Below are 25896 nucleotides of genomic sequence, written 5' to 3'. Positions count from 1 at the left end.
TCTTTGCTGAGGGCAGCGGTGCTTCCCGGTGAGGCGATACCGGCGCCATCTTTGCTGAGGGCGCGGCTGGAGGGGACTTTGCCCGCATCCCCTCGGTGCCTCCGCGGGTCATGTATGGCTCGGGGGGCGTCTGGGAGGTCCAGGGGGGGTCCGGGAGCGGCGTGCAGGGGCTGGGGGGCAGCTGGGGGCGCAGGAGACGTATTGGGGTGTGCGGGGGCGAGTTTTGGGCCGAATTGGGCCGTTGAGGGGGGCTGAAGGGGCCTGGGGGGAGGCGGGTCTGGCGTGGGGCGGAGCGGGGGCGGTTTGGGGGTGCTGGGGCAGTTTGGGGTCTGAACTGGGGCAGAGCTGGGGGTGCAGGGGGGCTGCCTGGGGGGTGCTGGGGGGGCACTTGGGGTCTGCCCTGGGTGCTGCTGGGGGCTGGGGGCTGGGGGGCGGGGCGCAGGAGGGGGTGGCAGGTCACAGCCCCCCGCCCCAGGCACCTGTGTGGGGGCCGGCCGGTGCTGTCTCCTCAGCCATGGGCCCCCCCAGGGCTGTGTCCCCCCGGCACAGGGCCCAGGCAGCGGCCGTGACATCCCCTTCCCCACCCCGGGGACCCCTGCCCCAGGTTGAGAGTGTTGCCCCAGCCCCTGCTGCGCCGCCTGCTCCCGGCCCCCCTGGGATGCCTGCGCAGCACCAGCACCCCGGGCAGGTACCCCGGGCACGCGGGGGGTGACCCGTGCTGGCCCCGGGGGGCTGCCCGCGGTCCCTGGGGGCTGCCCGCAGCTCTGGGACTGACTGCGCTGTGCTGCAGCTGCCCCCCCCGCCGCCATGGCGGGTCCCCCAGGGCTGAAGCCGCTGGTGGCCGTGGGCCAGGTCACCTCCACGCCCGACAAGGAGCAGAACTTCGAGGCCTGCGCTGGGCTGGTGCGGCAGGCGGCGAGGCGTGGCGCCTGCCTCGTCTTCCTCCCTGAAGGCTTCGACTACATCGGCTCCAACATGGCAGAGACCCTCAGCCTGGCCGAGGGGTTGGATGGGGACATCATGGGACGCTATGCCGGGCTGGCCAGGTACCCGCGGGGACACCCCCCTGTGCTCATCCCACACGCTGGGGCACTGGCTGCATGATCCCCAGCAGAGCCAGGTGACCCTGGGTCCCTGTCCCCAGGGACTGTGGCGTGTGGCTGTCCCTGGGTGGCTTCCACGAGCGCGGCCAGGACTGGCTGACCACGCAGCGCATCTACAACTGCCACGTGCTGCTGGACCCCACAGGTGAGGGCCCCCGCAGCTGACCGCAGGTCCCAGGCCTCCGTGGATGTGCCCCCCTCACACCCCCTTGTCCCCAGGTCGCCTTGTGGCCGCTTACAGGAAGACCCACCTGTGTGATGTGGAGCTGGAGGGACGTGTCACCATGAAGGAGAGCAGCTTCACCAACCCTGGCACCGAGATTGTGGCCCCAGTCAGCACGCCAGCGGGGAAGGTAGGGGACAGACGGCACCTCTGGGGTCCCTGTGGGGTGGGGGGCTCCCCTGGCTCCAGCACAGTGACCCCTCCACTGTCCCCTAACCTCTGCCAGGGCTGGGCACTGCATCCTCACTGACGTCCCCTCCTCGTCCCCACCAGCTCGGCCTCTCCATCTGCTACGACCTGCGTTTCCCTGAGATCTCGCTGGCGCTGCGGCGTGCTGGTGCCGAGATCCTCACCTACCCCTCGGCCTTCACTGTTCCCACGGGCTCGGCGCACTGGGAGGTGAGCGTGGGGCGGGGGACACACTGTGGCTGAGCCCTCACGCCAGCTGCCTGCAGCCCCAAGCTGGCAGGGACAAATCCTGCAGCTGAGAGGGGCAAATTTAAGATAAAACCCCTCTTGTTTTGGTATTTAAGGGCCAGGTGGCACAGCCAGCCCCGCTGTAGTGGCCCCGTCCAAGCCCCACGTCCCCCTACAGGTGCTGCTGCGGGCCCGGGCCATCGAGAGCCAGTGCTACGTGGTGGCAGCCGCCCAGACTGGGAAAAACCACGAGCGCCGGACATCCTACGGCCACGCGCTGGTGGTGGACCCCTGGGGTGCTGTGGTGGCCCAGTGCCACGAGGGACCCGGGCTCTGCTACGCTGAGATAGACCTCGACTACCTGCACCGCATCCGCCGGGAGATCCCAGTGCACGGTCACCGCCGGCCCGACCTCTACGGCACCGTGGCGGCCGCAGGGTTGGTGCCGGCACCATGAGCCCCTCCCTGCCACAGTGGAATCTGTAGCAGGGTCAGATTTACTCCATTTCAGGCAGTTTCTCCCCAAAACACAGCAGCGTGATGTGCTCAGGGCTCTCCCGTGCCACAGCTGGGTGTCCCCTTGGCATTCTGGGTGCCCATTGCACTCTTGGGGGGGGGGGCAGGGTGCCCCCCCAGCATGGAAAGAAGGAGCCAGGTGCTGTGGTAGATGTTTATTTCAAGAAACCCGAAAGCTACACAGGGAATATGACCGTTATATTGAAGTTTAAAAAATACAGAAGTCACAGAAATTACACCAAGTTGTGCCAGAATCATCCGTAAGCAGAGGGGTGGGGGGGCTGTGTGCCCCAGGGAGGGGCCACACACACCATGAGTCCTGGGGGGCTGCCCCACACCCTGGGAGGGGTCTGCACCCCCCAGCAGCTGAGCAGGGACAGGGAGAAAAACCACAAAACCAGGATGGAGCTAGAAAAAAAAAAAAAACAACAAAACCAAACCATCCACACCCCCCACACACACTGGGGAGCCACAGGCAGCAGTTTGCGGGGGGGTGAACAGCCATTTTGGGGGCTCCCCCGGGACAGGGAGCCAGGGCGCAGGGCAGGTGGCCACCAAAGACCACACGCTGCTGGCCACCCTTCAGCATGTGCAGGCAGAGGCTGGGCTGCCTGCTGCCAGCAACAGGCAGATCAGGATGCCCCAACCTGCCCCCTTATCCCAGTTTATCCCAGTTGCCAACTGGAGAGGGGAGGGACAGAGCCAGGCAGCTGCGGCGGGAACCGACAACCAACAACAGATTTCGGGGCATCCCTCGGCGCTGGTCCTCCCCCCCGGCCCCTGCAGGGGAGGGGCACACGAAGGCACATGGTCCAGGGGATGCCACTGGGGTGGTTTTACTCCTGAGAAACCCGCTGAGGCAAGGGGGACATTACTTGAGGGAGAAATGGGGGGGACACTGCCCAAGGGGCATCCCTGGGCACGCTGAGACCCCCCCCCCCCCCCCCCCAGACAGTGACACAGGGGCAGGAGGGGGGCAAAGCCGCCCTCACACAGGCACCACGGGGCCAAGCCCACTCTGGTACAAACCTCTGCCAAGCGCCCCCCAGCTCACCCAGCCCCATCACGGAGGTGCCCCAGGCGGGATTTTTGCCTTTTTCTGTTTTTAATGGATATAAAATAAAAGAGGAAAAAAAGGAAAACAAAGCAAGAGAGGAGGTGACGGGACAGGATAGGGGTGAGGAATCACGTAAGCCTCCGGTGCTCCCCGCGGCTCCAGCCCGGCTCCGAACCCAGAGTTACGTAGTACCGGGCGGGGGTTTCAATCATCTTTTCCTTTTCTTTTAGAAAAAAAAAAAAAGAAAAAAACATAAGGAGAAGGTGAAAGCTTGGATCCCACCGAGCAGCCGTCAGGCATCAGGGAGCCGTCTGCAGCATCAAGTTCCTCAGGAGTTTCTGGCGCCCGACCTCGTAATCCTCCTCGTCCACATTGACCAGCAGTTTAATGGCTTCGTGGCCCACGGCTTGTTTGAGTGAGTCCGTGATGAAGACGCCCTTGAGGGCTTCCAGCAAAGAGCCGTTGATGTAATCGCGCCAGAACGCGTCGAGGTAGGTGAGCTCTGAGAATTTTATGTCACAGATGATGGAGCCCAGGTCCCGGGACTTCAGGATGGTGTTGGCCTGGTTGAAGCGCTCGAACTGACGCTCCAAGGGGTCCTGCTTGTTGGAGAAGACGTTGCCCTGAAGCGCCGTCTCGTGCTGGCAGTACTCGGCTCGGACTCGCAGGCGGATGTCTGAGGGAAGCAGGGAGGGCGGTGAGTGCTCCGGTGAGGGGCCAGGACCCCCCAGGCACCCCCCCCCCCCTCAGAGGCTCTTACCACAGGTCTGCTTCTCCTTCGGGTCCGGCGTCGCCGACTTCCTCCTCTTGCGCTGGCTGCTGAGGAGGGTCCTGCTGCGGCCGGGCCTCTTGGTACAGATCTGGGGTCCCGCGGAGGAGCAGCAGACCACGGGGTGGTGGGGAGGCACTGCACAGGGAGAGGAGGGGGCTTAGGGGACACTGATCCCCCCCGGCACCCTGCCCGGGGTCACCTCGGAGGAGCCATTCCCCATCCCTGGCCCTGCCGAAGCTCCTGGGGCTGCTCACGCTCCAAATCTGCACTTGGGTGCTTCTGCTCCATCCCCCACACCAGGGTCCAGCCCTCCCCCCCTTCCCACGGCACCGGCACCTCCAAGTTGCCCCCCCATCCTGGGGCATTTGTCCCAAGGGGCACCTGGCACCCGTGCAAGCCCTGAGAAGGGACCCCCAAATTACACCCCAAGACCCAACAGTCTCCCCGCAGCACCATGGTTATGGGGTGTCAAGCTCTGTGCTTGATCGTCCCCCAAACTACAGGGCCTGCAGCAGGAGGGTCAGATGTCACTTCAGCAGTGACACAACAGTCACCAGCAGCCAGAGGCAAGTCCCTGTACTCCCAGTGGGAGCAGACAAGGAGAAAACAGGACGGTCCCGATGAATTCCCACAGCCTGGATCCCCCCAGACCAAACCCCACAGCCTGGCAGTGGCACCGACCTGATTTATGGGGGTGGCCGAGCCCGTGTTCCACCTCGCTGTGAGCCCGGGGCGTCACGTAGCGAATGGATGTCTCCTCCAGGTACTTGTCCACCAGATCTGGACACACTGGAAGAGAGAGGGGACACAGGGGTTCCTTGAGGAGGCGTCGGGGGGGCTGGGACACAAACAGGGGTGCCTTTGGAGAGGCCAGGGCGGATCTCCCCCAGTGCTGACGCACATTTCAGCTGCTCTGCACCCCCCCCGCTCAGCTGCACGTCCAGCAGCCGTTTCTCCAGCCAGTCCTGTTGGAAAATCTCCGTTTGGGAGCCAAGACTTCCCACCCGCAGCACAGGAAAGGCCGTTTCCATAGATAATCCCAACACCCGGACTCAGAGCAGACCGCCAGCATCGCACACATGCAATCCCCCCGGGAGAAACCCCGGCCAAGGCAGGCAGCGCTTCCAATGCTGCTGCCACTCAGCACCCAGTGATCACTCAGACCAGCCCTGAATCTGTCCCGTGGTCCCACATGAGCTCCTGTGGCTCGTGTTGGCCTGACCAAAGGTCTGGGGGTGCAGCCACTGCTCCCCCTCCTCCGTATCCCTGCGGAGCAGAGCCACGGGACAGACCCAGCTGCTTGAAGCACTTTAGGATAAACTGGTGTATACCCGAAACGTTGAGCCTACATTATTTATACAGCTTTTGCAAATCAAAGCTTTTAAGTAACACACTGGCAGGACACAGGGGTTTGTACCGAGCCAGGCTGCTGAGCAGAAGCAGCCGCTGAGCAAAGATTACAGGGTGAAACAAGGCTGCCTTTGAGGGCTGGGACATTTTCTGTGGGTTGTTTCTGTCCTGTTTGGTGAGCTCAGATCCCTGGGCAGGGTCCCTCCCATCCCCGCCGGACCGAAGCTGGCCAAGGCTGTGGGTCTCCCCGGCCCCCCCCCCTTGCTCTCCGCCTTTGTCCAGCCAGCACTGGCTGCGCAGAGCTAAGCTGGGACAGAGTTTCACTCCTTTTCAGAGCCATGAATAAGAATGAGGCAGAAGGAGACGAGACCTCCTGGCTGCTGTGGGGCCTGGAAGGACATGGGAACCAGAAACAAGCATCAACTCGTTAAGTCTGGAGGAGACTTCCTTTAACCGATCGATCCCTCCTCTTTGAATGCAAAGCGCTGCACATTATAAACCACATGTAAGGTGCCTTTCTTAATAAAGCTTTCTGAAATGCTATTTTTGCACACTTAATTAAACCATTTCCACCCAAGCGCAGCTGGAGACATCACAAGAACAAGATCTCACAGGTACAGAGCATCGCTCCTCGCACAACGGAGACGAGAACATCAACCTCCAGCTCCCCGACCACACGGGTACCACGTTTTAACATCAATCCATCCCTCACACTCTGAAAACGCCAAAACCTGACATGGGGAGGGCTCACCTAGCTTCAGCTGGCCGAGGTACAGCAGCCAAGGGCCCCTCCAGGTTGGATTTCTGCACCCAACAAGCAAAAAGCTGCTCAAGAAGAACAAAAATACTCCTGCGAAGGCCCCAAACCCTACACAAACCTGGGGACACGGAGCCACGGGTCACCCACGTGCCCCATGGAATCCACATCACTGGAAAACTCCCCCAGTGCAGGCACCACATAAGTGGTCTGCGTAATGCACCCACCCGCTGCTTTCCCTTTTCCTCTGGTTTTTCTTGGCTTGGTGCAGGGGAAGAGCGCTGGAAGGCGACACCGGCAAACAGCCTCCTACACCCCTGCCCAGGCCGAGCCGCGGTGCCACTGCCCTGCGAGGGGCTCCGCGGTGCGGCCAAGCGGGCAGCGACAGCAGGGAACAGCCTGGGGTCCATCCCTGGCACAGACACATCCACGAGTGGCGCACAGGGCAGAAAGCAGGCTCCCAGGAGGGGCTGGAGAATGGGAAAATCCTCACGGCATCTGGTCTGAGCCTGCACGGGTGCGGGGGTAGGTGCGGGCAGGGCTGCCCCGTGCTCAGGCTCCACCAGGGCTGGAAATTTCTGGCATTTTGGGGTGGCACAAGGCAGCAGCTGCTACCAAAAGGAGCGTCCCCATCCCCTCCCTGGCCCGATGCTGGTGAAGAAGCAACTGAGCAATAAAAAAAAACCAACCAAACACAAACACCTGTTAATTTCCAAGCCACCTGCTCCAGCTTCCCCCCAGCAGGACAGAACCACAGGCAGCCCCGGATCATGCTCCCAGCTCAAAGGGTTTGTTCACAGCAGCGCTGCCGTTCCTCCTCTCGCCCCCAAAAACGGGGAGCTCTGAATGCCTGCCTCTACTTGCGCTCACCGCTTTCCCAAGCGCTGGCAGGGAACAGCACCATTGCCCATGGTGTGAGCAGAAACCAAAGAGACTCAGCAGCCTGAAACTGCCAAGAAAGCCCAATTATCCTAATTTAAAGCAAAGATGCAAATTTCAGAGGTTGAATCCTGCTGGAGCGGCCGCCTTACACAGCCCCTGCAACAAGTGCTCTCTCCTTCACAACTCCTCTGGTTCTGGTTGATCTGGCTTATGTTCTTTGAACTGTAAATTGAGGGTTCTGGTAAAAAAAAAAAAAAAAAACAAAAAAAGAAACAAAAAAAACACAACACAAAAGGTGCAGGCCGGAGCTGGTGGAGGGCAGGGGGTCAGCTCAGCCTGACAGCTCCACGAAGCAACCAAAACACCAGATTACCAAAGGGCCAGGTCACTGCTAGGGCCTCAGCCAAACGCTAAGCCAGGAGAGAACCAGGGGAAACGAGGCAGCCAAAAATGAAGGGTTTGGGGCATCCCAATAAAAAAATGGGTGAGGAAAAAACCATCTGAATTTGGACATTTCTCACTCCAGCCTCTCTGCATCCTGCACACCACAGGACTGAGAGCAACAGTTCAGGGAGGACACAGGTCACCTTCCCAAACTTGCCTTGGCCCCGAGAGGGTGAGTGGGTCTGCCCTGAAGCCATCAGCATGTCAAGCGCAGCAGCCCTGAGTCTCCCTGGACCCACCCAGCTCCTTGCTCCTGACACAGCCCTGGGATCACCCATGGCACTCCACCCCAGGCTGGAATTCGGGCTGAAAGGATCATTTCCCTAAAAACTCCAGACCAGCAGCGGGAGCTGGGAGTCGCAGGCAGGGAGCTGGGAAGAGCTGGGAGTCGTGGAACTGCACAGCAGGCAGCAGGAAGCCCAAGTCCCTGCTGCTAAAGAAAGGACGAGACCTCAGCGCTGGCCAGAAACCAAGTGAGGTTTAAACCCCCCCCGCGAAACAATGTGTGGGCGTTTGCTAAAACCCTACAAAATCCCCCTTTGCCTTCTCTGCCTGCATCTCCCTGCTATTCTGGCAGCCGTTTGTCTTGACAAGCCTCAGAGCCCTTTAACCGCTGCAACTCCAGGGCATCAGTGAGGAGAAACAGGAGGCGGCTGAATAACAAAGTGGGCCAGGCTGCCAGCGGCGCCACTTACCAGCCCGTCGCCTCTTGAGGGTGACGTACGGCAGCAGGTCGTGGCGAGTGATGATCCGCAGCAACTGCAGCACCTGTCGGAAGTTGGTCTCATCGCAGCGGCCCTGCCGCTCCAGCGCCAGCAAGAAGTCCCGGCCGCTGCGGATCATCCCCCTCTCATAATCATCAATCACGTCCACGAAGAGGAAGGAGAGCACCCGCACATCCCGGTGGGTCAGGTGGGTGCCCACGATGTCGAACATGCGGTGCAAGCTGTACAGCCCGTGCTCCCGGTCGCCCCGTTCCTCTGGCCAGGCTTGCGCTCGGCTCCGTTTGAAGGTGGCCATCTTCCACCGCTGCCGGCACGTGCCGAGCCGGTGCCTCCTCTCAGCGCTGCAACCCTAGAAGACAGAGATGGCCAACAGCATTTAATCCCTTCCTTGCTGATACTTGATAAAAAACACCACTCTGCATCCCTCCACCACATCTCCATGTCTGGCAGCAACTCGTCCTCTCCTCCACTGGAGCATCTTACACCAAAAATCAAGGGCTGGGTACCAGACTAAAGGCACAGGGCCCTGCCACGTTAACTCATGAACCCAAACACCGTCTGGCAGAGACACCTGCAAGCCACAGGGCTCCAGACTGTGAAGCAGGCAAGGACCGATGTCCTCCACCCCAGCAAAACGAGTCCCCACATCGCCTGGAAAAGCTGCGCAGGCAGCTCGGCAGCCCCAGCAAAACCCTCTGCCACTGCACCGGTGGGCACTGACTGCATGAAGCCATTCGGCGCAGCCACCAGTATCGTGCTGAAAGATCAAGGGAGAAGGAAATCAGCCACCCAGCAGGCCCCCGACCTGTTCAGCTTCAAAGTCGGAGACGAGCGAGCCTTGTCAGACTGGCTTCAGCAGCTGACTCGGGGCTCACCCTCCTCGCCTCAGCAGGTTTCTTGCCCGGTTACGGCCCCCCCTGGGGAAGTTCCTTGTAGCTCTGCCATCGCCCGGCTCTCCTTCAGCGGCACCGACACCTTCGTTTCTTCACTGGGAGCCACACGGAGCCGCACACCCAGCTGAAAAGAGGAGGAACCCGTAGGAATCACAGCCCGTGGCCAGCCTCCTTTGGGGATCGAGTGGTGTCACAGTGAAGCAGGTGACATTAAGGTGTCCCACGCCTGGGGATGGCACCGTGCCACTGCACAGAGTCAGCTGCCAGACACGCCGGGAGCCGGTGACAAGCCGTTCGGCAATGCCAGTCACTCGGGTTAGGAGTAAAGTGCACTCACTGCCTGCCGGGAGCTCCCACAGAGCTGCCTGGGGGAGCTTTGGACCCCCCCAGGTATATTTCAACCCCCGCAGCCCACCTCGGGCTCTGGGTGGCAAAGAGGCACCTGCCCTGGGCACCCCGGTGTGCTGGCACACGCTGCGGGGGATGCCCTGGAACCACGGCCCTCCCAGGTTAACGGCTCCAGAGCCCTCCCCCCCGCGGGACTGGGGGCTGCAGCGCCAAGGTTGCAGTCCGAGCCCACCCCTGCGGTTTTCCAGGCAGGCTCCAGCCCTGAAGCCCACGGCGCTCTGCTCCGTGCGGCACTGACCCCCGGCCCCCTGACCCCTCCAGCGAGCTCACCCAGCGGAGCAGCCCGCCTTAGTTACAGTTCCCAAAACAGAGGCGGCGGCGCCCGTAAACACGGGATACCAGCAGGAATCTCCCGTCTATTCCCGGCACGGCCAGTGACTCACGCTCTGGCCCCAGGCACGCGGAGGAACAGGGAGCCCTCGACCTCGACGGGGCCCATCTCTGCTCCAGCGGCCACCAGAACCCCATGGAAGGTTTTTCAATTCCTATCGTTAAAATGCAAATAGCTTCAATTAAAAACGTGTTGAGTGACTGCTGCTCTGAAAACAGTCTGACTACTCTGGCCACAGAGGAGACGGCACCACATACTACGTAGCTTCCCTATACCAAGTAGAAAAGTCGTGTAAATGCAGACTCTGCTGAAGCTATTTCTTGGTACGAACAGCCTGCAGCCATCTCCGTGCCAGACAGAGGGGAGAAAAATCAGCATGAAGCACCCTGGTTCTTCTCCAGCCGCTCCCCCTGCCCCAGCAGCCAAGCCACACCATCTCCACTGGGAAGTCGGAGCATGCTGGGCTGCAGTCCAGCACATCCCAGAGAGCAAAGAGATTTCTCCGGTCTTGTAAACCTTGCAAAAGGCAGATGGAGAGGCCTTTACCGGGAGCTGCGGCTGCATCCAACAGACAACCAGCAGGCAGCACGCAGCAATTGCGTGAACACAGAATAAAAGCATAAAAAAAAAACCAGTAAGACAAACCATCCTTAGTCTTGACGATCGCTGTCGTGAATGGAAAAAAAACACCAACAGCAACCAAAGTGTTTGCTGCCAGTGAAGTGCCCAGCACTCCTCGGCCACGTCCAGACCGGTTTTGGTGCCGTGGCACTGGTGTTGACTGGTAAACGAAGCCACGTGCCGCTGGTTTTACAGCCCGTGGCTCGAGCAGCAGCCAGCCCCGCTCAGCTCGTGCCTGTGGCCGGGTTTTGTAGGGGCTGCGCACACGCTCTGACCTGGGGTTCTGCAGCGGCAGCTACAAATATTCCTGCACAGAGTAAAACACACAAGAAATGAGGACACGGGGTGCAAAGCAATGTCTCTGCTTTCTTCCCAGCATCCTGTAAGCAGCCCCAAGATAAAAACCCATGAACTTAAACCCACACACCCACTTATCAGCTAATTGCCTGGATATTTACAGCATCATGGCCAGAAACCCGACCTCTGTCCCCAAAGGCAGCACCTGTTCCACCTGCCCGACACTGAGAAACCGGGAGGAACCACCCAAACCTGGGCAGGAACCAGCGCCCGGCGCCGTACTCCAGGACCCGCTTTTATAACAGCTTCATTCCCAGCGGCTCGTTGTTCCGCACGCGGGTTCACCCAGCACCCAACTGCAGAAACCCAAGGCAGAAATTCGGCAGATGCTATCTTTTGATTGTTTAGTAGCAACCACCCTGGAATTACACTGCATTTTTAATTCCAGGGAGGAGGGGGAAAAAAAGCAAAAAAAAAAAAAAAAAAAAAAAGCGCAATTTGACATTGTGCTGCCTAAACACAACAAGAAGAGACCGAGCAGAGACGGGCTTCATGTGTGTGGGGAAGTGCTGAGTCCCGGGGGGCAGTTCCTTATAGCTGTACCACCCAAAGCCACAAAAAGCTGTTAAATTTATTTTCAAGCAGGGGATTCCAGCAGCCGCTACTTGGAAGAGATCCCTGCTTCCCCTCGCCTTTGGCTCTCTTCCCGCCTTAAACCCACAGGATCGGAAGGCTGGAGCGCTTTGCTGCACACATACATTAAAAAAACCTGAAATCCTTTGATTTTACTCAAGTAACAGCCCCCTTGTGAGCGCAGGGAGCAGGAACGATCTCCGGGCAGAGGGCGAGGAGCTGCCGGTATTCCGGCTAGCCGACGGCACTGTGGCAGAAGTGACAAGACCCCACACATGCGTCCGCAGAGACCCCTGCCCACCCTCGGCAGCAGCAGATCGCACCCGCTAGGAGTGGATTTTCCTCAGGAGGAGACTTCCCTCAGCGCTCCAAGATCATGAAAATAATTGAAGGTGAACAGGAAAAACCAGCTTTTGGTGCCTACCGCAGCTAATCAATCCAAGCCTTACTCGGACATTTGACTTCACCCACGCGGGTGGTGGGGATTTTTGCCACTGGAGTTCGGCTGAGTACCACAGAAACCCACCGCCTCACAGCGCAGTCCTGCCCAGGCGGGCGCGGGAGTCACAAATACCAGCTTCAAGTCAAAAATTGGCTTTGAGACGAGTTTTCTGGAACAGCCCTATCCCAGCCCTGTCTGGTGCGCTGCGAGGGAGACACCTAGTCGCGTTTTCACTGCAGACCAGACCTGATCCTGCTCGACTCGGTGAGGCCTGGCTGTGGCAGAGCCGGCTGAACAGCACCAAGGAGCCTTGGCAGACACCCGAGGCCCAAGGCAGAATCAGACCCCAAACACCAACTTTCCCAACACGCTGGATTTCCAAAGAGAGGGAAACGCAAACAGAAACAAACAGCCCAACGCTTTGCTTTCACTGCCCTGGCAGCAGTTAGCCAGATTTCTTCCTCTCCTCTTCAGACGCCATCAACCTGAAACTGCCTTTGCAAAGAGCAATTAGTCTGGAGTCATTCCGGCTGCCCCAGCTCTCCTCCCAACAGCTTCTGCAGTTGAGCATCACGCCGAGCATGCATTTCTTCTCCTCTCCTTCCTCGGGAAAGAGCTCAGCCACCCCGCAGCTAGCCGTGCATGCACAGCGAGTGGAGGGCACGGATCCCACCGTCGGGACGGCAGCCCTGGCCCCAAACCTCCACCTGCAGCTGGCTCCTCTCCTGGGAGCCTGGGACAGCACTGGATGGGCCACGAGCTCGGGAGCCGTGTGCCAAGGCCACTTGGCTGCTGCTTTTTCGTGGGACCAAATACCCAGCCACATGGTCAGCAAATCTTCCCAATCCCTGGGAAGGCAGATGGATGGGAGATTGCCCATGGTGCGGCTGCCCCAGTGCCTGTCCCAGCCTACTCGTCATCCCAAAGCATCACGCCCACGGGACAGGTAAACTCAGCAGACAAAATCGTTACAGGACAAGACAGATTAATGAGAAAAGTGGAGAAACGGTTCCTGCTGTGCAGAGGATGAACTGATCAAAGGGAGCAGAGAAGTAAGATTAATCCCTAATTGTCCTCTTCAGAATTTTTTTTTTTTTACCTCCCCCCTGCAGCACTTTGTGTCAGCACTGGCAAGGGGACAGAGCTGGTACAATAACACCTATAAGGCACACAAAAATCCTAAGTCCACCACCAATTACAGCAAACCCACCAGTCCCAGTCCAGCAAAATACATTTGGTTTCACCGGCAGAAGATGAGCATGCCCAGCCATCCCCAGCCACCCCACAGCAGGGAAGGCCGGAGGAAGAGGAGGAGGAAGTGCTCAGCCACGCTGCGTCACCGGACAAAGTATTCATAAGCCCACGAGAACGAGCCAGACGCACAGTTCTGCTAGCAGCTGTGCTGGGGTAGGACCGGGGTTTGGCTTTTTGGGGTTGGTTTTTTTTTTGGTGCATGGGTTTAGCCAGGGGAGAGGGATTTTTATTTTTAAGTGCAGAAACTGCTTTTCACTTCAACTCATCTCCCCATCTAATTTCCAATGCCACTAACGCCTGTGCTGACCAGCAAATGGACCCCACAAGAACAACTCCCTCGGGTTACTACTGGGGTGCCGAGCCAAACATTGCCCCCTGGGACTGGCACCTGAGCCACCGCGTGCCAGTGGGGCGGGGAAAGAGCAAAATCCTACCTAAAATCCCAAAGCTGCTCTCCCCGAGCCTCCCCTACGCTGGCACGTAACCGCACGCAACGCTCAAGCCATGGAAACAGGAGCGCAGGCAGGGGATGTGCCGGCACCGACGTCAGCCAGGCAGTGCCTGCCGGAGCCCTGGATCGCACCCGGCTTTACCAATCTCGCCCTTTCCATCACCAACACCAAAAAGACACCTGATCAGGATTTACCTGCAGCCAAGCTTCCCAAACTTTTCTGAGTCAGGACAATTAGCCCAACCACACAGTTATTAACACAGGCAGGCGCCCATCCGACCCGAGATACAAATCAGCAAGGCCGGACTCCGCGTGCAGAGGACTGAGCCTTTCCTGATCCGTCTCAACAACACGAGGCTCCCACAAGCAGCTCCTTACGGGAGAGGAGGCATGGGTGAATCATTAGTGCATTAGAAAAAAAAAAATAAATACACGTACAGGAACACCCACCTTAGCGAGGAGCTCTTCTGGTCTTGCTTATATCCAGGATTTGAACAGCAGCCAAGAGAGTGTTTTTAAATCTTCTATCCCCTTTTCTCCTTGACTTTTTAAATAAACTACCCAATAAAACCGCGGAAGCTCCTACAGAGTGTCACGTATGGCTCTTGTAGCACGGAAGCCAAACTTCCAGCGTCGGGTATCGGTGGTCAGTGTTAAAGCTGGTCGACTTGCCAGAAGCCACCTAATTTTTTTCCCCAAAAAAACCTTTTTTTTTTCCCCCCCTACTCAATAATTTATTGACACAGGGAGGAGGAAAAGTAAAGTCCAGAACTCACCCTGCACTCCCTAGGTCATTCTCTTTTTAAAAATACCATTCCTGAAGAACTAACTCCCCTGTTCCCTTCTTCCCAGCTGGACTGAACGCCGCCCTCACAAACCCAGGCAGCAGGCAGGGTGCTCAGAACACATTAAACCTCGATTGGCCTTTTTAGTGTAGCACCTCCTCCAGAAACGGGACCGGGTTAAGTGATAAACCTTAATAAAAAAAGCCAAGAGAAGGTCATCTGAACTGGGTTACTCTCTGAGAATTCAGCCCATACCTTCGCCTTCACTCACAATGACAGCGCTCGTCTCCTCCCCACCAGCTCCCTAGGACTAGGGTATCTCCCGGGGGAGCCTGCTCAAGAAGCCAGGCTCGTCGCGGCCTCCGCGGTGCCCTGCGTCCCTGTTGAACACTGAAAAATAAAAATTGGGCTCTCCCAGCTGTTAAACTTCAAGCTCCCGAAAAATACAGCGCGGGATCAGCCGACAGGGCTGCCCGAAGGCAGCGAAGGCCCCGCTCGGCTCTGCTCCCCACGCTACCGGCCCATGCCGCAGCGGCCCCGGCCCCCCGCAGCCGGGGGGGCGCCCGGCTCTTCGCAGCCTCCCGGTCCAAAGTCCGGCAGCCGCCGCTGGGGGCCGGCCCCGTCCTGCCCTGCACGGCCCCGGGGCCGGCAGGGGCGGGGAGGGCGGCGAGGGGCCGCCGGCCCGAGCAGGGGGCTCCACGAGGAGCGGCTCGGCCCCGCGCACGGCACTGCGGGCCCCCCTAGGCCCCCATCCCCCGAGCGCCCGAGGCCTGCTCCTGTGCTGCCCCTGCCCGGTACCGGGCCGCGCTGAGGTGGCGGGGGGGGGGGGGGGGGGGGGGGGGGGGAGGATAGCCTGGGCCCGGCCCCTCACCCACAGGGACCACCGAGGCCTCCCTTACGCCGCCCCCGCCATGCCCGCCGGCTCGGCCGCCGCTGCGCTGTGCGGGCCCCGCTGGCACTGCGGGGCTGCCCGGGCTGAGGGCGCCGCGGCCTGCCCCTCACGGCCGCCCCAGGCTCGGCACCGCCATGTTGGCTCCGTCCGCTCCGCTCCCCGCTCGCAGGCAGCCGCCGCGGCTCCAGCGTGACGCAACATCCGGGGCCGCGGCCCCGCCCACATCCGGGACACGCGCACCTCTCCACCTTCACTCCTATTGGGAAAGCCGGGCACCGCGGCGCCTTCTTGTGTGAGGGCAGCGGGGCGGGCTCATCCGGGTCACCGGCCGCCGGCTTCAGCGCCCCTCGGGAGCGTGGGCGAGCGGCCGCCATGTTGGCTGAGGGCAAGCTGGCAAGGCCGCCACGCCCTTAGGAGACGTGGGGCCGCGGCCGCCATCTTGTGAGAGGGCAGGCGGGGTCCGTCCCCCGCGGCTTCGCGCCGATTGCGGGCCATGAGGGGCGCCGCCATCTTGGCTGTGGGCAAAGTGACAGGAAGAGGGCGCGGTGCTGCGGGGGGGCCTTGGGGTCTTCCTGGGGCTGAGGGGGGGGGGGTGTCTTGATTCTGGGGGGCCCTGGGGATTCTTGGAGGGGCCATGAGGAAGGGGAGGTGCTTGGCGGGGGTCGGTTGGAGGGGCTGAGGGCGTCCCCTGGGGACGGGGAGGGGGGTCCGGGGGGGTCCCTCCCCAGGAAGAGGCACCCGGTGGAGGACCCCATGGGTGGTGGGGGTCCCCGCCGCCCTCCTTCTCTGCACCGCTTTGGAGTAGGGGACTGGGGCGGGGGGGGGCCCGGTCGCGGCACCCAATTAGTCTGTAATTAGCCGGCACGCGCCGAGCTGGCGGCAGGGTGGAGTGCGGGGGAGGGGGAGGTGCGGGGATCCGGGGGGGTCCCGGGGAGGATCCCGTAGGTGAGAATGGGGGTCCCGGTGGGACAGGACGGGGGTCCGGGGTGTCACGGGGGGGGGGGGGGGGGGGGGGGGCAGGGCGGGATCCCGGGTGGTCCGGGCGGGGGGTCCGGGGGGGCAGGGCGGGACAGCCGGCGGAGGGAAGGGGTTAACGCGGCCGGGCGGGAGCGGGTGAGTCAGCGGGGCCGCCCCGGCCCCCCCGAGCCCCCCCGGCCCGCCCCCGCCGTGCCTATCCCGGGCGGCGCCGCGCCCCGCCACTGCCCGCCCCGCCGCTGCCCGCTGCGCACCGCGCCGTGAGTACCCCGGGCTGCCCCCCCCACCCCCCGGGGATCCCCCGGGCTGCCCCCCCCACCCCCCGGGGCATCCCCCGGGCTGCCAGCCCCCCCCGGGGATCCCCCGTCCTGACCCCCCCGGGGACCCCCAGGCTGCCCCGCTCCCCCCCGAGACACCACCCTGCAGGGTGTCCCGCACCCGTTTTTGTGGGGGGCTCATCCTGCACTCCTCATTTAGAGGGGGGCTCCCCCAGGCATCCCCCCTGCGTGGAGGACCCCGCTCCTGCCCCTCCCGTTAGGGGTACACCCCTCCTGCCCCCCCGGGGGGGAGCGCAGCCCTGCACCGCCAGGGAGGGGGCCCCGGGGCCATGTCCCTGTCATGGGGGCCCCTGTCCCCTCCCCATGTCCTGCTCCCCCCTCCTTAGCACCCCTGGAACGTTGGGGGGGATATGTGTCTCCCCCAGAGATGCCCCTGTGCCTTGGGGGGCCGCATCCTGCCGGGAGGGGGAGGGGCAAAGTGCAGGCTGGGGTGCTGGGGCAGGGCTGCTGGTGATCCCGGTGCTGAATAGGAGGGGGGGGGCAGCTCTGCCACCCCCCTCGGGGTCCCCCCAGTTTTTGGGAGGCGAAGCCACAGGCTGAGCCAGTTCCTGTTTCGGCGGCGAGTGGCTGCGCCAGGGTGTGGCACCGCCCCCCCCCCCCAACTCCCCCCAACCCCCCCCCCCCCAAAACCCCCCAACCAGAGCCCTTGGGGGAAACATCGAGGGGAGGGGGGGCAGGCGTGTCCCCATGCTGCCATCACCCTCCATCATTGCCAGGCCCCAGCACCCCTCCCTCCAGCAATTGGGGGGGGGGGGGTAACCCCTGGTGGGGGGGAGCCTGCTATGGGGCTGCCCCCCCCTGTGACCCCACACACACACGGGGAAACTGAGGCAGGGCGTGCTCCGCCGCGGGCGGGGACCGGGGGCTTTGCGCAATGCCCCCCCCCGTGACTCACTGGGGTTCCCTAGGGCACCCCATAGCCGGGGGGGGGGGGGGCGACACACACGGGACACGCCTGCGGGACATGTGTGTGTGTGTGTGTGTGTCCCCCAGCCCCACCCGCGGCTGCAGCTGGAGCTGAGTCATTCCTGGTGGCTGGAAAACCGCTCACACATGGGATGAGCGGTGCCAGCCTCAGCCCGCGGGCACGGCGGGCCTGAGCTGTGTGTGCCCCCGCAGCCCCCACCATGCCGTCCCAGATGGAGCACGCCATGGAGACCCTCATGTTCACCTTCCACAAGTACGCGGGTGACAAGAACCACCTGGGCAAGGAGGACCTGCGGGCGCTGATGGAGAAGGAGTTCCCCGGCTTCCTGGAGGTGAGGTGGGGTCGGGTCTCGGGCCCCCCGGCGCCCCGGGATTGGGCGCTATAGCACCGGGAATTGGGCCCCCCAGCACCCCAGGATCGGGCCCTATACACCCCAGGGTCACACCCTATAGAACCACGGGACTGGGCCCCCCAGCACCCTGGGATCACACCCCATAGCGCGCCAGCATCGCGCGCTATAGCACCCCAGGATTGGGAGCACGCACTATAGCACCCCGGGATCGGGCTCCCCAGCACCCCGGGGTCACCCCTAGCCCCCCTGGTGCGGGGTGCTGAGGCGGGGGCTGTGCCGCAGAACCAGCAGGACCCGATGGCCCTGGACAAGATCATGAAGGACCTGGACCAGTGCCGGGACGGCAAGGTGGGCTTCCAGGGCTTCTTCTCGCTGGTGGCCGGGCTCACCATCGCCTGCAACGACTACTTTGTCCTGCACATGAAGCAGAAGGGCAGGAAGTGAGAGCAGCACCCGTGGGTGCTGCCCCCCCCCCCCCCCGCGGGTGCTGCTCCCCCACCCGTGGGTGCTGCTGCCTCCCTATGGGTGCTGCTCCCACCCGTGGGTGCTACCCCTGCCCTGGGTGCTGCTCTGACACCCATGGGCGCTGCCCTGCCACTCCCTGCTGCCCCCCACCCCAATAAAGGTGTTTTGTATTAACGCTGGAGCTGTCTCGTTCCTGGGGGTCCCCAGCCCCCTGCGGTTACTCCAAGGTTCCTGTCACCCTGGGGTTCCCAGCCCCACCATGGTCACCTTGGGGTCACCCCAGGGTCCCCAGCCCCCTGGGGTCCCCAGCCCCCTGCCCACCCGAGCCCTGCCCATGGGGTGATCCCAGCCCCCTCAAGCTGCCTAACGCTGCCGCTGGTGGGTGAGGTGGGTCCCCCAACTTGGTGTAGGGGGGTGTAGGGGTGGGTGGGGCCATAGGGGGGCTGGGGGCATCCAGAGCTGCTGGGGGGGCTGTATAGGGAGGGCACTGGGCTCCTATAGGGGCCGCCCAGGGCTGTAGAGGGGCCTGCAGCAGCCCCCGGGGGGGTATAGGAGTCTGTACGGAGGTCTATAGGGTACGTTGGGGTATAGGGCTGTACAGAGGTCTATAGGGTGTGGAGGCCCATAGGACCCCTGCAGGGGTGTACGTTGATGTATAGGTGACCTGCGAGTGCCGCAAGCAGCCATACGGGGCGGGCGGGGTGGCGTAAGGCCTGCAGAGGGCTGTATAGGCACGTGTAGGTGTCCTCCCAGGGCTATATACGTACGCGTGAGGTGGCTATAGGGCCGCAGAGCTGCACGGGGACATCAGGGCTGTACGGGGCTGCATAGGGGTGTGTAGGGGCCGTATGGGGGACCACAGGAGACATATGGGGGCCTATAGGGGCTGTATGGGGTGGCATAGGGGCATACAGGGCATCTGTAGGGGCTGCGCAGGGCTGCATAGGGGCGTATAGATGCTGTACGGGGCTTTATAGAGCTGTGGGGGGGTCTGTAGGGGGGTATCCGTATCTATAGGGGGGCCATAGGGGCTGTGTAGGGGTGTGTGAAGCTGCCTATGGGTGTGTAGGGGCTATAGGGGGTAGCATCGACCCGCGGGGGTGGCCGGCGGGGCTGTATAGGGCCGCACGGGGCGGGGTCCGCATGGCTCTAGGGGGTCCGGCGGGGCTGTAGGGGGTCCGGCGGGGCTGTAGGGGGTCCATAGGGGCTGTAGGGGGTCCGGCGGGGCTGTAGGGGGTCCATAGGGGCTGTAGGGGGTCCGGCGGGGCTGTAGGGGGTCCATAGGGGCTGTAGGGGGTCCATGGGGGCTGTAGGGGGTCCATGGGGGTCCGCGGAGGCCCCGCCCCGGCGGTGACGTGAGAGTGGCCGCGGTGGCCGCACTGCCCCCTGGCGGCGCCCGGGCCTCGCGGCAGCGGGGGGCGGGGGTTGTGGGGGTCGGGGGGCGCTCCTGGGCCGGGCGTCGGGAGCGGACTGACCTCTGGTCCCCCTGTCCTTGACCCTGCTGGGGTCCCAGGGTGGGGGCGTCAGGAGTGATGTCACTGTCCCACCCTCGGCTGGGAGTGACATCACTGCTGTGATGACGTCACTCCTGTGATGACGTCACTGTTGTAAGTGCCGCCACCGTTGGGGTGACGTCACTGTTGGGGTGACGTCACTGCTGGGGTGATGTCACTGCTGGCTTCCAGCCTGGCGGCACTGACAGGGTGCGACATCACCACCAGGGCCGGTGACAGCGTGTGACATCACTGCCCAGCAGCAGCGACCAGGTGTGACATCATCACTGACACCCCCCCCCCCCCGAGAGTGGGTGTGATGTCACCTGTGACCGCAGTGACCGGGTGTCACACCATTACAACAGCGGGGCCGGGGTGGGGCCAGGCGCCTCCTTGGGGGCAGCTGGGGGCCGGGGGCAAGGGACACTGTGGGGGGACATGGGACACACTGGACACGGGGGGGGGTCACAAGGGACACTGGGGGCGCAGGGCCGGGCAGGGGGACCTGGGGACCCCTGCACCCGAGTGGCCACAGCGGGGGGGTCAGGTTTGCCCCTGGCCTGGCAGCGCCCAAACCCCCAATGGCACCTGGGGCGGGGGGACCACAGCTGTGCCCCGCACCCGGGCACCTCGGGGTCCTGCGGTTGTGCCCAAAGGTGGGCACACTGGGGTCCCACGGGGTCCCACGGCTGCACCTCAGAGGTGGATGTGTCGATGTGACACTGCTGCGCCCCAAAGGTGGGCACACCAGGGTGCTGGGGGGTCCCACAGCTGTGCCCAAAGGTGGGCACATCAGGGTGCCGGGGGGTCCCACAGCAGCACCCCACACCCGGGCACGTCGGGGTCCCATGGCTGCACCCCACAGCTGGGAATGTCAGGGTCCTGCAGGGCCTGGGGGTACTGGAGCCCCCTTGGGGGTTGGGGATGAGGGTGACAGTGCCCGCCCAGACCCCCACTGCACCTCACCAGGGTCAGGGGGTCGGGGGGGGCACCCCCGGCCACCCCACTCCTTGCGCTACCCCTCCGTGCCTCAGTTTCCCCCCCAGCTGCGCTGTGGAAAGTTGGAAATTTCCAGTGCGTGGGGCCGGGGGGGCAGGATGCCGGGGGGGGGGGCAGGATGCCGGGGGGGCCCAGGCGCCCTTATAACGCTCGCCCGCGCCACCCGCGCCGCCGCCGCCGCCATGCGAGGTAGGGCCCGGCACGGGGGCTCGTGGGGGGCACGTACGTGTGCAAGGGGGGGAGCTGGCGGGGGGCTGCCTGGGATGGCCAGGGCAGTGGGGGCTGCGCGTGGCAGAGGGTGGGAGGGGGCACATGTGTGTGCAAGGGTGGGAGCTGGCGGGAGTGCCCGTGTGCTATGCACACACGTGTGGGAGCGTGCAAGAGTGTAGGAGCATGTGAGAGCAGATGTGTGCACACGTGGGAGTGGGTATGCGTGCAGCTGGGAACATGCTGGGGTGTGCATGCGTGTGTGCAAGGCCATGGAAGTGCGCTGGGGTGTGCACACGTGTGTGCAAGGCCATGGAAGTGCGCTGGGGTGTGCACACGTGTGTGCAAGGCCATGGGAGCACACGAGTGTGCGTGTGCGGTCAGTGGAAGCTCGTGAGAGCAGACGCGTGTGCGTGCAGGCGTGTAGGAGCCTGTAGGAGTGTGTGTGCATGTGCAAGGGTGAGGTGGTGTGTGGAGCAGGCGTGCAAGCAGGGGGAGCAGGCAGGAGTGGGTGTGCAAGGGCAGGGGTGCTCAGGAGGATCCATGCGTGTGTGCAAGCAGGGGATGCGTGTGTGTGTGTGCGGGGATGTGGGGGGACAGGGCTGTGTGTGGGCACGGGTGCACATGCAAGCAGGTGGATGTGTAAAGGTGTGGGAGCACACGGGTGTGCGTGTGTGTGTGCACATGTGTGGGCACGGCTGGGTGCATGTGCATGTGTGTGTGAGCATGTTGGTCCGTGTGTGTGCATGTGTGTGGGTGCCAAGGCAGGGTGCAGGCAGGCGCGTGTGCAACTGTACCCGTGCACACCCGTGAGAGCACACAGAGGTATGTGGACACGTGTGTGACTGCACACGAGATTGCCCACACGTGTGTGTGTGTGAGAGAGAGAGCACTGGGAGCTGCTGGGGCACAGGGGCTGCGTGTGTCAGCATGGTGCAGCATCACACATGTTGTACAGCTCACACAGGTGTGTTGGCACATGTTCCAGCACAGCCACGTGTGTTGTGGTGTGTGCAGGCATGTTTTGGGGTACACGTGTAATGACGGCTCTGTAACTGCATCTGCACAATCTACAGGGTCTGTGCATGCATGTCACGGTGGGTTGCTATGCATGCACACATGTTACAGCATGTTGCTGCATGTATACGTGTGTTATGGTCTGTAGCAGCACATGCACACATGTTATGGTGTATGCGCCCATGTCGCAGGGTGGTGCAGCATGTGCAGGTGTTGTACACGGCTCCAGGTGGCTGTGCTTGCAGTGTGATGTGCCTGCATGTTGCAGGGCATGCATACGTGTTATTGCATGTTGCTGTGTGTCTCGGCAGTGCCGCAGTGCTGGGCAGCCCCGTTTCCCACCCCCGTGTCTGCACCTGTGGTTGCAAGCGCCCGTGGCAGGGGGTGCGGGTGCCCCCCAGCACCCATGGGTGCCCCCGCGCACCTGCGGGCTGGGTGCTGGCGCTCAGATGTGGTGGGGGCTGGCAGCTGCGAAGGGCTGGCGCAGGTGACACCGATGGGGACACAGACGGGGACACAGACAGGGACACACAGGTGGCCCCACTCCAGCGCCCCCCCCCCCCCCCCCCTTCCCCGCAACCCCCCCACTTTGGCACTGGGGAAACGGAGACAGGGGTGCCAGCACCCTTGGGTGCTGTGGCTGGGGTCCCCTCCTTCCCCTCTGCGTCATGGCATGTTGGCCTGTGCCGTGACGTGTCAGCCCGTGGCGTGGCGTGTTTTGCCATGACACTGTGCCAGGAGGGTTGGGAGTGCCAGGCTGTGCCCCCACCCTGGGGATGGTGGGTGCCGATGGGTGCCAGGAGATCCCTGTGGGTTCTGGGGGGGCTGAGGGTGCCAGTGGGTGTCCCCGGGGCTGGTGCCCATGGGGCTGGTGGGGGCCCATGGGTGCCCTGGGGCTGGTGGGTCCCTGTGGGGTGCTGGGGGGGCTGGTGGGTGCCTCCAGGTCCCTGTGGGGCTGGTGGCTACTGGTGGGCGCTGGTGCAGCTGGTGCTTGCTGAGGGATGCTGGTGGAGATGATGGGTGCTGGTGGGTACTGGTGGAGCTGGTGTGTGCTGAGGGATGCTGGTGGGTGCTGAGGGATGCTGGTGGAGATGATGGGTGCTGATGGGAATGATGGGTGCTGGTGGGTACCGGTGGAGCTGGTGCGTGCTGAGGGATGCTGGTGGGTGCTGAGGGATGCTGGTGGGCATGATGGGTGCTGGTGGGGATGATGGGTATCAGTGGGTGTCCCTGGGGCTTGTGGGGCAGGTGGGTGCTGGTGGGTGCTCTTGGTGCTGGTGAGTGCTGATGGGGATGATGGGTGCTGGTGGGTGCTAGTGGGGATGATGGGTGCCGGTGGGTGCTAGTGGGGTGCTGGTGGGGATGATGGGTGCTGGTGGGTGCTGGTGGATGTTGGTGGAGATGACAGGTACTGGTGGGTACCCATAGCGCTGGTGGTGCTGGCGGGTGCCGGTGGTGCTGGCAGGTGCCGTGGGAGCGGCGGGTGCCGGCGGGGAGGCGTGGGGCCAGGCAAGACCTCGGCGACCTCTTGCCACCGGTTCCCGGCAGGAGCAGCACCAGCACCGAAACCGGTGCTTCCTGGCAGCCGCCGGCGCCGGCACCGTTGACTAATGTGGGTGCCGGGGCCGGGGGTGACTCAAAGCGCCGAATTCCCGGCCCCCCCCCCCCCCCGGCCGCCACTGCGGGGGTCCCCGGTGCCCGGCCGCCGGATGCGCGGGCGGCCGCCGGGCCCCACAACTGGGGCGGGTGGAAAAAGCCGACAAAGCGAATTTGGCCCCTAGAGGAAGAGGTGTGCGGGCGTGGGCACGCGTGTGCACGCGTGTGCACACCTGATGCAGCAGCTGCGGGCAGACAGGCGAGGGTGCGAGGCCACGCAGGAGCTCCGGCAGACATGCACCAGCTCGTGCGAGACCCTTGAGCGTGCGTGAGCAGGCGCAGGTGTGCACTAGCGTGTGCAAGCTCACAAGGGTGTGCACTAGCGATTGTGACCGTGTGCAAGAAGGCGTGAATGTGCGCAAGCATGGGCAAGCGTGCAGCAGCCAGCATGGGCAAGCGCGAGCGTTCACAGCTTTGCACAACACTTTGCAAATGTGCACAAGCACAGGCAGGTGTGCCCAAATGTGCGGCTGCGGGTGTGTGCGTGTACCCACACGTGCCCAAGCATGCCCAAGCGTGCAATCAGCCCCCCAGGCATCCCTGTGCTTGAATGACCACATGCGCATGTGCACAAGCGTGCCCATCCATGGGTGTGAGTGTGCAAGCGCTTCCGAGCAGGCAGGAGCTGGCTCAGGTGCATCTGAGTGTGCACAAGCACATGGAACAGCGCACGGATGTGCATGTGCGTGCACGGGGGGGGGGGGTGACAAGTGGGGGGGTGGGACGTGTCTCTGGGGGGCTGTGGGGCAGCTCCGGGGCTGGGGTCACCCTGGCTGTAGTGTCCCCCCCACACCGTCCCCCTGCTCTGGTGTCCCTCTGCTGCCCTGGCCCCCCAGCTCCGGTGTCCCCCCAGCTCCGGTGTCCCCCCAGCTCCGGTGTCCCCCCAGCTCCGGTGTCTCCCCCTGGCTCTGGTGTCCCCCTGTGCTCAGCCATTCCCCACCCCCGGTGTCCCCCACTTTCACCACTCTGGTGCTCCCATCCCTGTGACTGCACCCCATGGTCCCTGGCCCACCCAGGGTGCAGCGGTGCTGTGCTGGTGCTATGCTGGGCTGTACTGGTGCCATGCTGGGCTGTACTGGTGCCATGCTGGGCTGTACCGATGCCATGTCAGGCTGTACTGGTGTCATGCCAGGACCACACCGGTGCCATGCTGGGCTGCACCAGTGCCATGCTGAACTGTACTGGTGCTGTGCCAGGCTGTACTGGTGCTGTGCCAGGCTGCACCAGTGCCATGCTGCGCTGCACCAGTGCTGTGCTGGGCTGCACTGGTGTCATGCCAGGGCCACACGGGTGCTGTGCCGGGCTGCACTGGTGTTATGCCAGGGCCATGCTGGTGCCATGCCGGGCTGTGCCAGTGCTGTGCTGGGCTGTACTTGTGCTGAGTCAGGCTGCACCAGTCCCATGCTGGGCTGCACTGGTGTCATGCCAGAGCCATGCTGGTGCTGTGCCGGGCTGTGCTGGTGCCATGCTGGTCTGCACCGGTGTCATGCCAGGGCCATGCCGGTGCCATGCTGGGCTGTGCCGGTGCAGCGGGCGCCTTCCTGCAAGGTGGGGCCGTGTCCCAGTTGTGGCTTTGCCGGTGCTCGCTGCCGCTGTGGTTTCGGCAGCCCCGGTGCCTGGTGGGGCCCAACCCACGTGGCGGCCACGGGGGGACACCCGGGGGGCACCCACGGCTCCTGGGGGGCACCCAGCCCTGTGGGGACGTTGGAGCCCACGGGGTGCCACGGGGGCCCACGAGGGACATGTAAATCCATAGGGACCGGGTGAGCCCCTGGGGGCACACGAGCCCCTGGGTGACGTGTGGGTCCATGGGGGACGCCGGTGCCTGCAGGGGACACAGGAGCTCGTGGGGTCCTGGTGAGAGTGTGGGTGGCACACGCTGTCCCGCGGGGCTCGTGGGGTGACGTGGGAGCCCAGTGGGGACACGGGAGCCCGCAGGGTGACGTGTGGGCTTGTGGGGGACGGGACCTCACAGGGGACACGTCAGCCCACAGCGGCCACATGGGCCCGTGTGGTGCCACGTGAGGCCATCGGGGACAGTCTCCCACGGGGGACGTGTGAGCAGAGCCCACCGAGGGGACAGTGTCCCACGGGGGACATGTAAGCAGAGCCCACCGAGGGGACAGTCTCCCACGGGGGACGTGTGAGCAGAGCCCACCGAGGGGACAGTCTCCCACGGGGGACGTGTGAGCAGAGCCCACCGAGGGGACAGT

The 25896-nt window shown here is 63.2% G+C and overlaps 4 protein-coding genes and 1 long non-coding RNA gene across 8 annotated transcripts; 3 read left to right on the top strand and 2 right to left on the bottom strand.

The window, feature by feature from the left end:
- Position 1: 1 nt before the first annotated feature.
- NIT1 (nitrilase 1) lies at positions 2 to 2497 on the top strand. Its single transcript, XM_055696537.1, has 6 exons — positions 2 to 112; positions 605 to 1046; positions 1145 to 1248; positions 1323 to 1456; positions 1600 to 1725; positions 1922 to 2497. The coding sequence occupies exons 2-6, from the start codon at positions 808 to 810 to the stop codon at positions 2198 to 2200; spliced, it is 882 nt and encodes a 293-aa protein (XP_055552512.1). The 5' UTR covers positions 2 to 112; positions 605 to 807; the 3' UTR covers positions 2201 to 2497.
- On the bottom strand, positions 2400 to 15181 carry DEDD (death effector domain containing). 3 transcript variants are annotated; one of them, XM_014282715.3, is made up of 6 exons: positions 14027 to 15181; positions 9052 to 9263; positions 8217 to 8595; positions 4770 to 4877; positions 4077 to 4223; positions 2400 to 3992 (listed from the first exon to the last, which is right to left on the bottom strand). In XM_014282715.3, the coding sequence occupies exons 3-6, from the start codon at positions 8539 to 8541 to the stop codon at positions 3616 to 3618; spliced, it is 957 nt and encodes a 318-aa protein (XP_014138190.1). In that variant the 5' UTR covers positions 8542 to 8595; positions 9052 to 9263; positions 14027 to 15181; the 3' UTR covers positions 2400 to 3615. The 3 variants fall into 3 exon arrangements, with proteins under 3 accessions (XP_014138190.1, XP_055552511.1, XP_014138189.1); XM_055696536.1 differs by lacking the exon at positions 9052 to 9263 and having other exon boundaries at positions 14617 to 15181; XM_014282714.3 differs by lacking the exon at positions 9052 to 9263 and having other exon boundaries at positions 14027 to 15180.
- LOC129734214 (uncharacterized) lies at positions 3908 to 5981 on the top strand. Its single transcript, XR_008729882.1, has 2 exons — positions 3908 to 4013; positions 5773 to 5981. It is a non-coding gene; the product is annotated as an uncharacterized LOC129734214 (long non-coding RNA).
- LOC129734213 (translation initiation factor IF-2-like) lies at positions 14371 to 15793 on the bottom strand. 2 transcript variants are annotated; one of them, XM_055696538.1, is made up of 2 exons: positions 15233 to 15793; positions 14371 to 14751 (listed from the first exon to the last, which is right to left on the bottom strand). In XM_055696538.1, the coding sequence occupies exons 1-2, from the start codon at positions 15625 to 15627 to the stop codon at positions 14625 to 14627; spliced, it is 522 nt and encodes a 173-aa protein (XP_055552513.1). In that variant the 5' UTR covers positions 15628 to 15793; the 3' UTR covers positions 14371 to 14624. The 2 variants fall into 2 exon arrangements, with proteins under 2 accessions (XP_055552513.1, XP_055552514.1); XM_055696539.1 differs by having other exon boundaries at positions 15237 to 15793.
- A 514-nt stretch (positions 15794 to 16307) lies between these two features.
- Positions 16308 to 18485, top strand: S100A10 (S100 calcium binding protein A10). The gene is made up of 3 exons (XM_055696540.1): positions 16308 to 16488; positions 17686 to 17825; positions 18129 to 18485. The coding sequence occupies exons 2-3, from the start codon at positions 17694 to 17696 to the stop codon at positions 18288 to 18290; spliced, it is 294 nt and encodes a 97-aa protein (XP_055552515.1). The 5' UTR covers positions 16308 to 16488; positions 17686 to 17693; the 3' UTR covers positions 18291 to 18485.
- Positions 18486 to 25896: the final 7411 nt, after the last annotated feature.

This window comes from Falco cherrug, chromosome 19 (assembly GCF_023634085.1).
Source record: "Falco cherrug isolate bFalChe1 chromosome 19, bFalChe1.pri, whole genome shotgun sequence".
NCBI lineage: Eukaryota > Metazoa > Chordata > Aves > Falconiformes > Falconidae > Falco > Falco cherrug.
This window is presented reverse-complemented; position numbering and strand designations above follow the sequence as displayed.

Bases quoted from the DNA above. Each gene is read 5' to 3' on its own strand.
- S100A10 (XM_055696540.1), top strand. From the start codon at position 17,694: ATGCCGTCCCAGATGGAGCACGCCATGGAGACCCTCATGTTCACCTTC. The intron at 17,826-18,128 runs GTGAGGTGGGGT...GCTGTGCCGCAG, and splicing joins AGTTCCCCGGCTTCCTGGAG to AACCAGCAGGACCCGATGGC.
- NIT1 (XM_055696537.1), top strand. From the start codon at position 808: ATGGCGGGTCCCCCAGGGCTGAAGCCGCTGGTGGCCGTGGGCCAGGTC. The intron at 1,047-1,144 runs GTACCCGCGGGG...CCCTGTCCCCAG, and splicing joins CGCTATGCCGGGCTGGCCAG to GGACTGTGGCGTGTGGCTGT. The intron at 1,457-1,599 runs GTAGGGGACAGA...CGTCCCCACCAG, and splicing joins TCAGCACGCCAGCGGGGAAG to CTCGGCCTCTCCATCTGCTA.
- LOC129734213 (XM_055696538.1), bottom strand. From the start codon at position 15,627: ATGGCGGCCGCTCGCCCACGCTCCCGAGGGGCGCTGAAGCCGGCGGCC. The intron at 14,752-15,232 runs GTGAGGGGCCGG...TTTATTTTTCAG, and splicing joins GGCCTCGGTGGTCCCTGTGG to TGTTCAACAGGGACGCAGGG.
- DEDD (XM_014282715.3), bottom strand. From the start codon at position 8,541: ATGGCCACCTTCAAACGGAGCCGAGCGCAAGCCTGGCCAGAGGAACGG. The intron at 4,878-8,216 runs GTAAGTGGCGCC...TCTCTCTTCCAG, and splicing joins CCTCAAGAGGCGACGGGCTG to TGTGTCCAGATCTGGTGGAC. The intron at 4,224-4,769 runs GTCGGTGCCACT...CTCCCTGTGCAG, and splicing joins CGGCCACCCCCATAAATCAG to TGCCTCCCCACCACCCCGTG.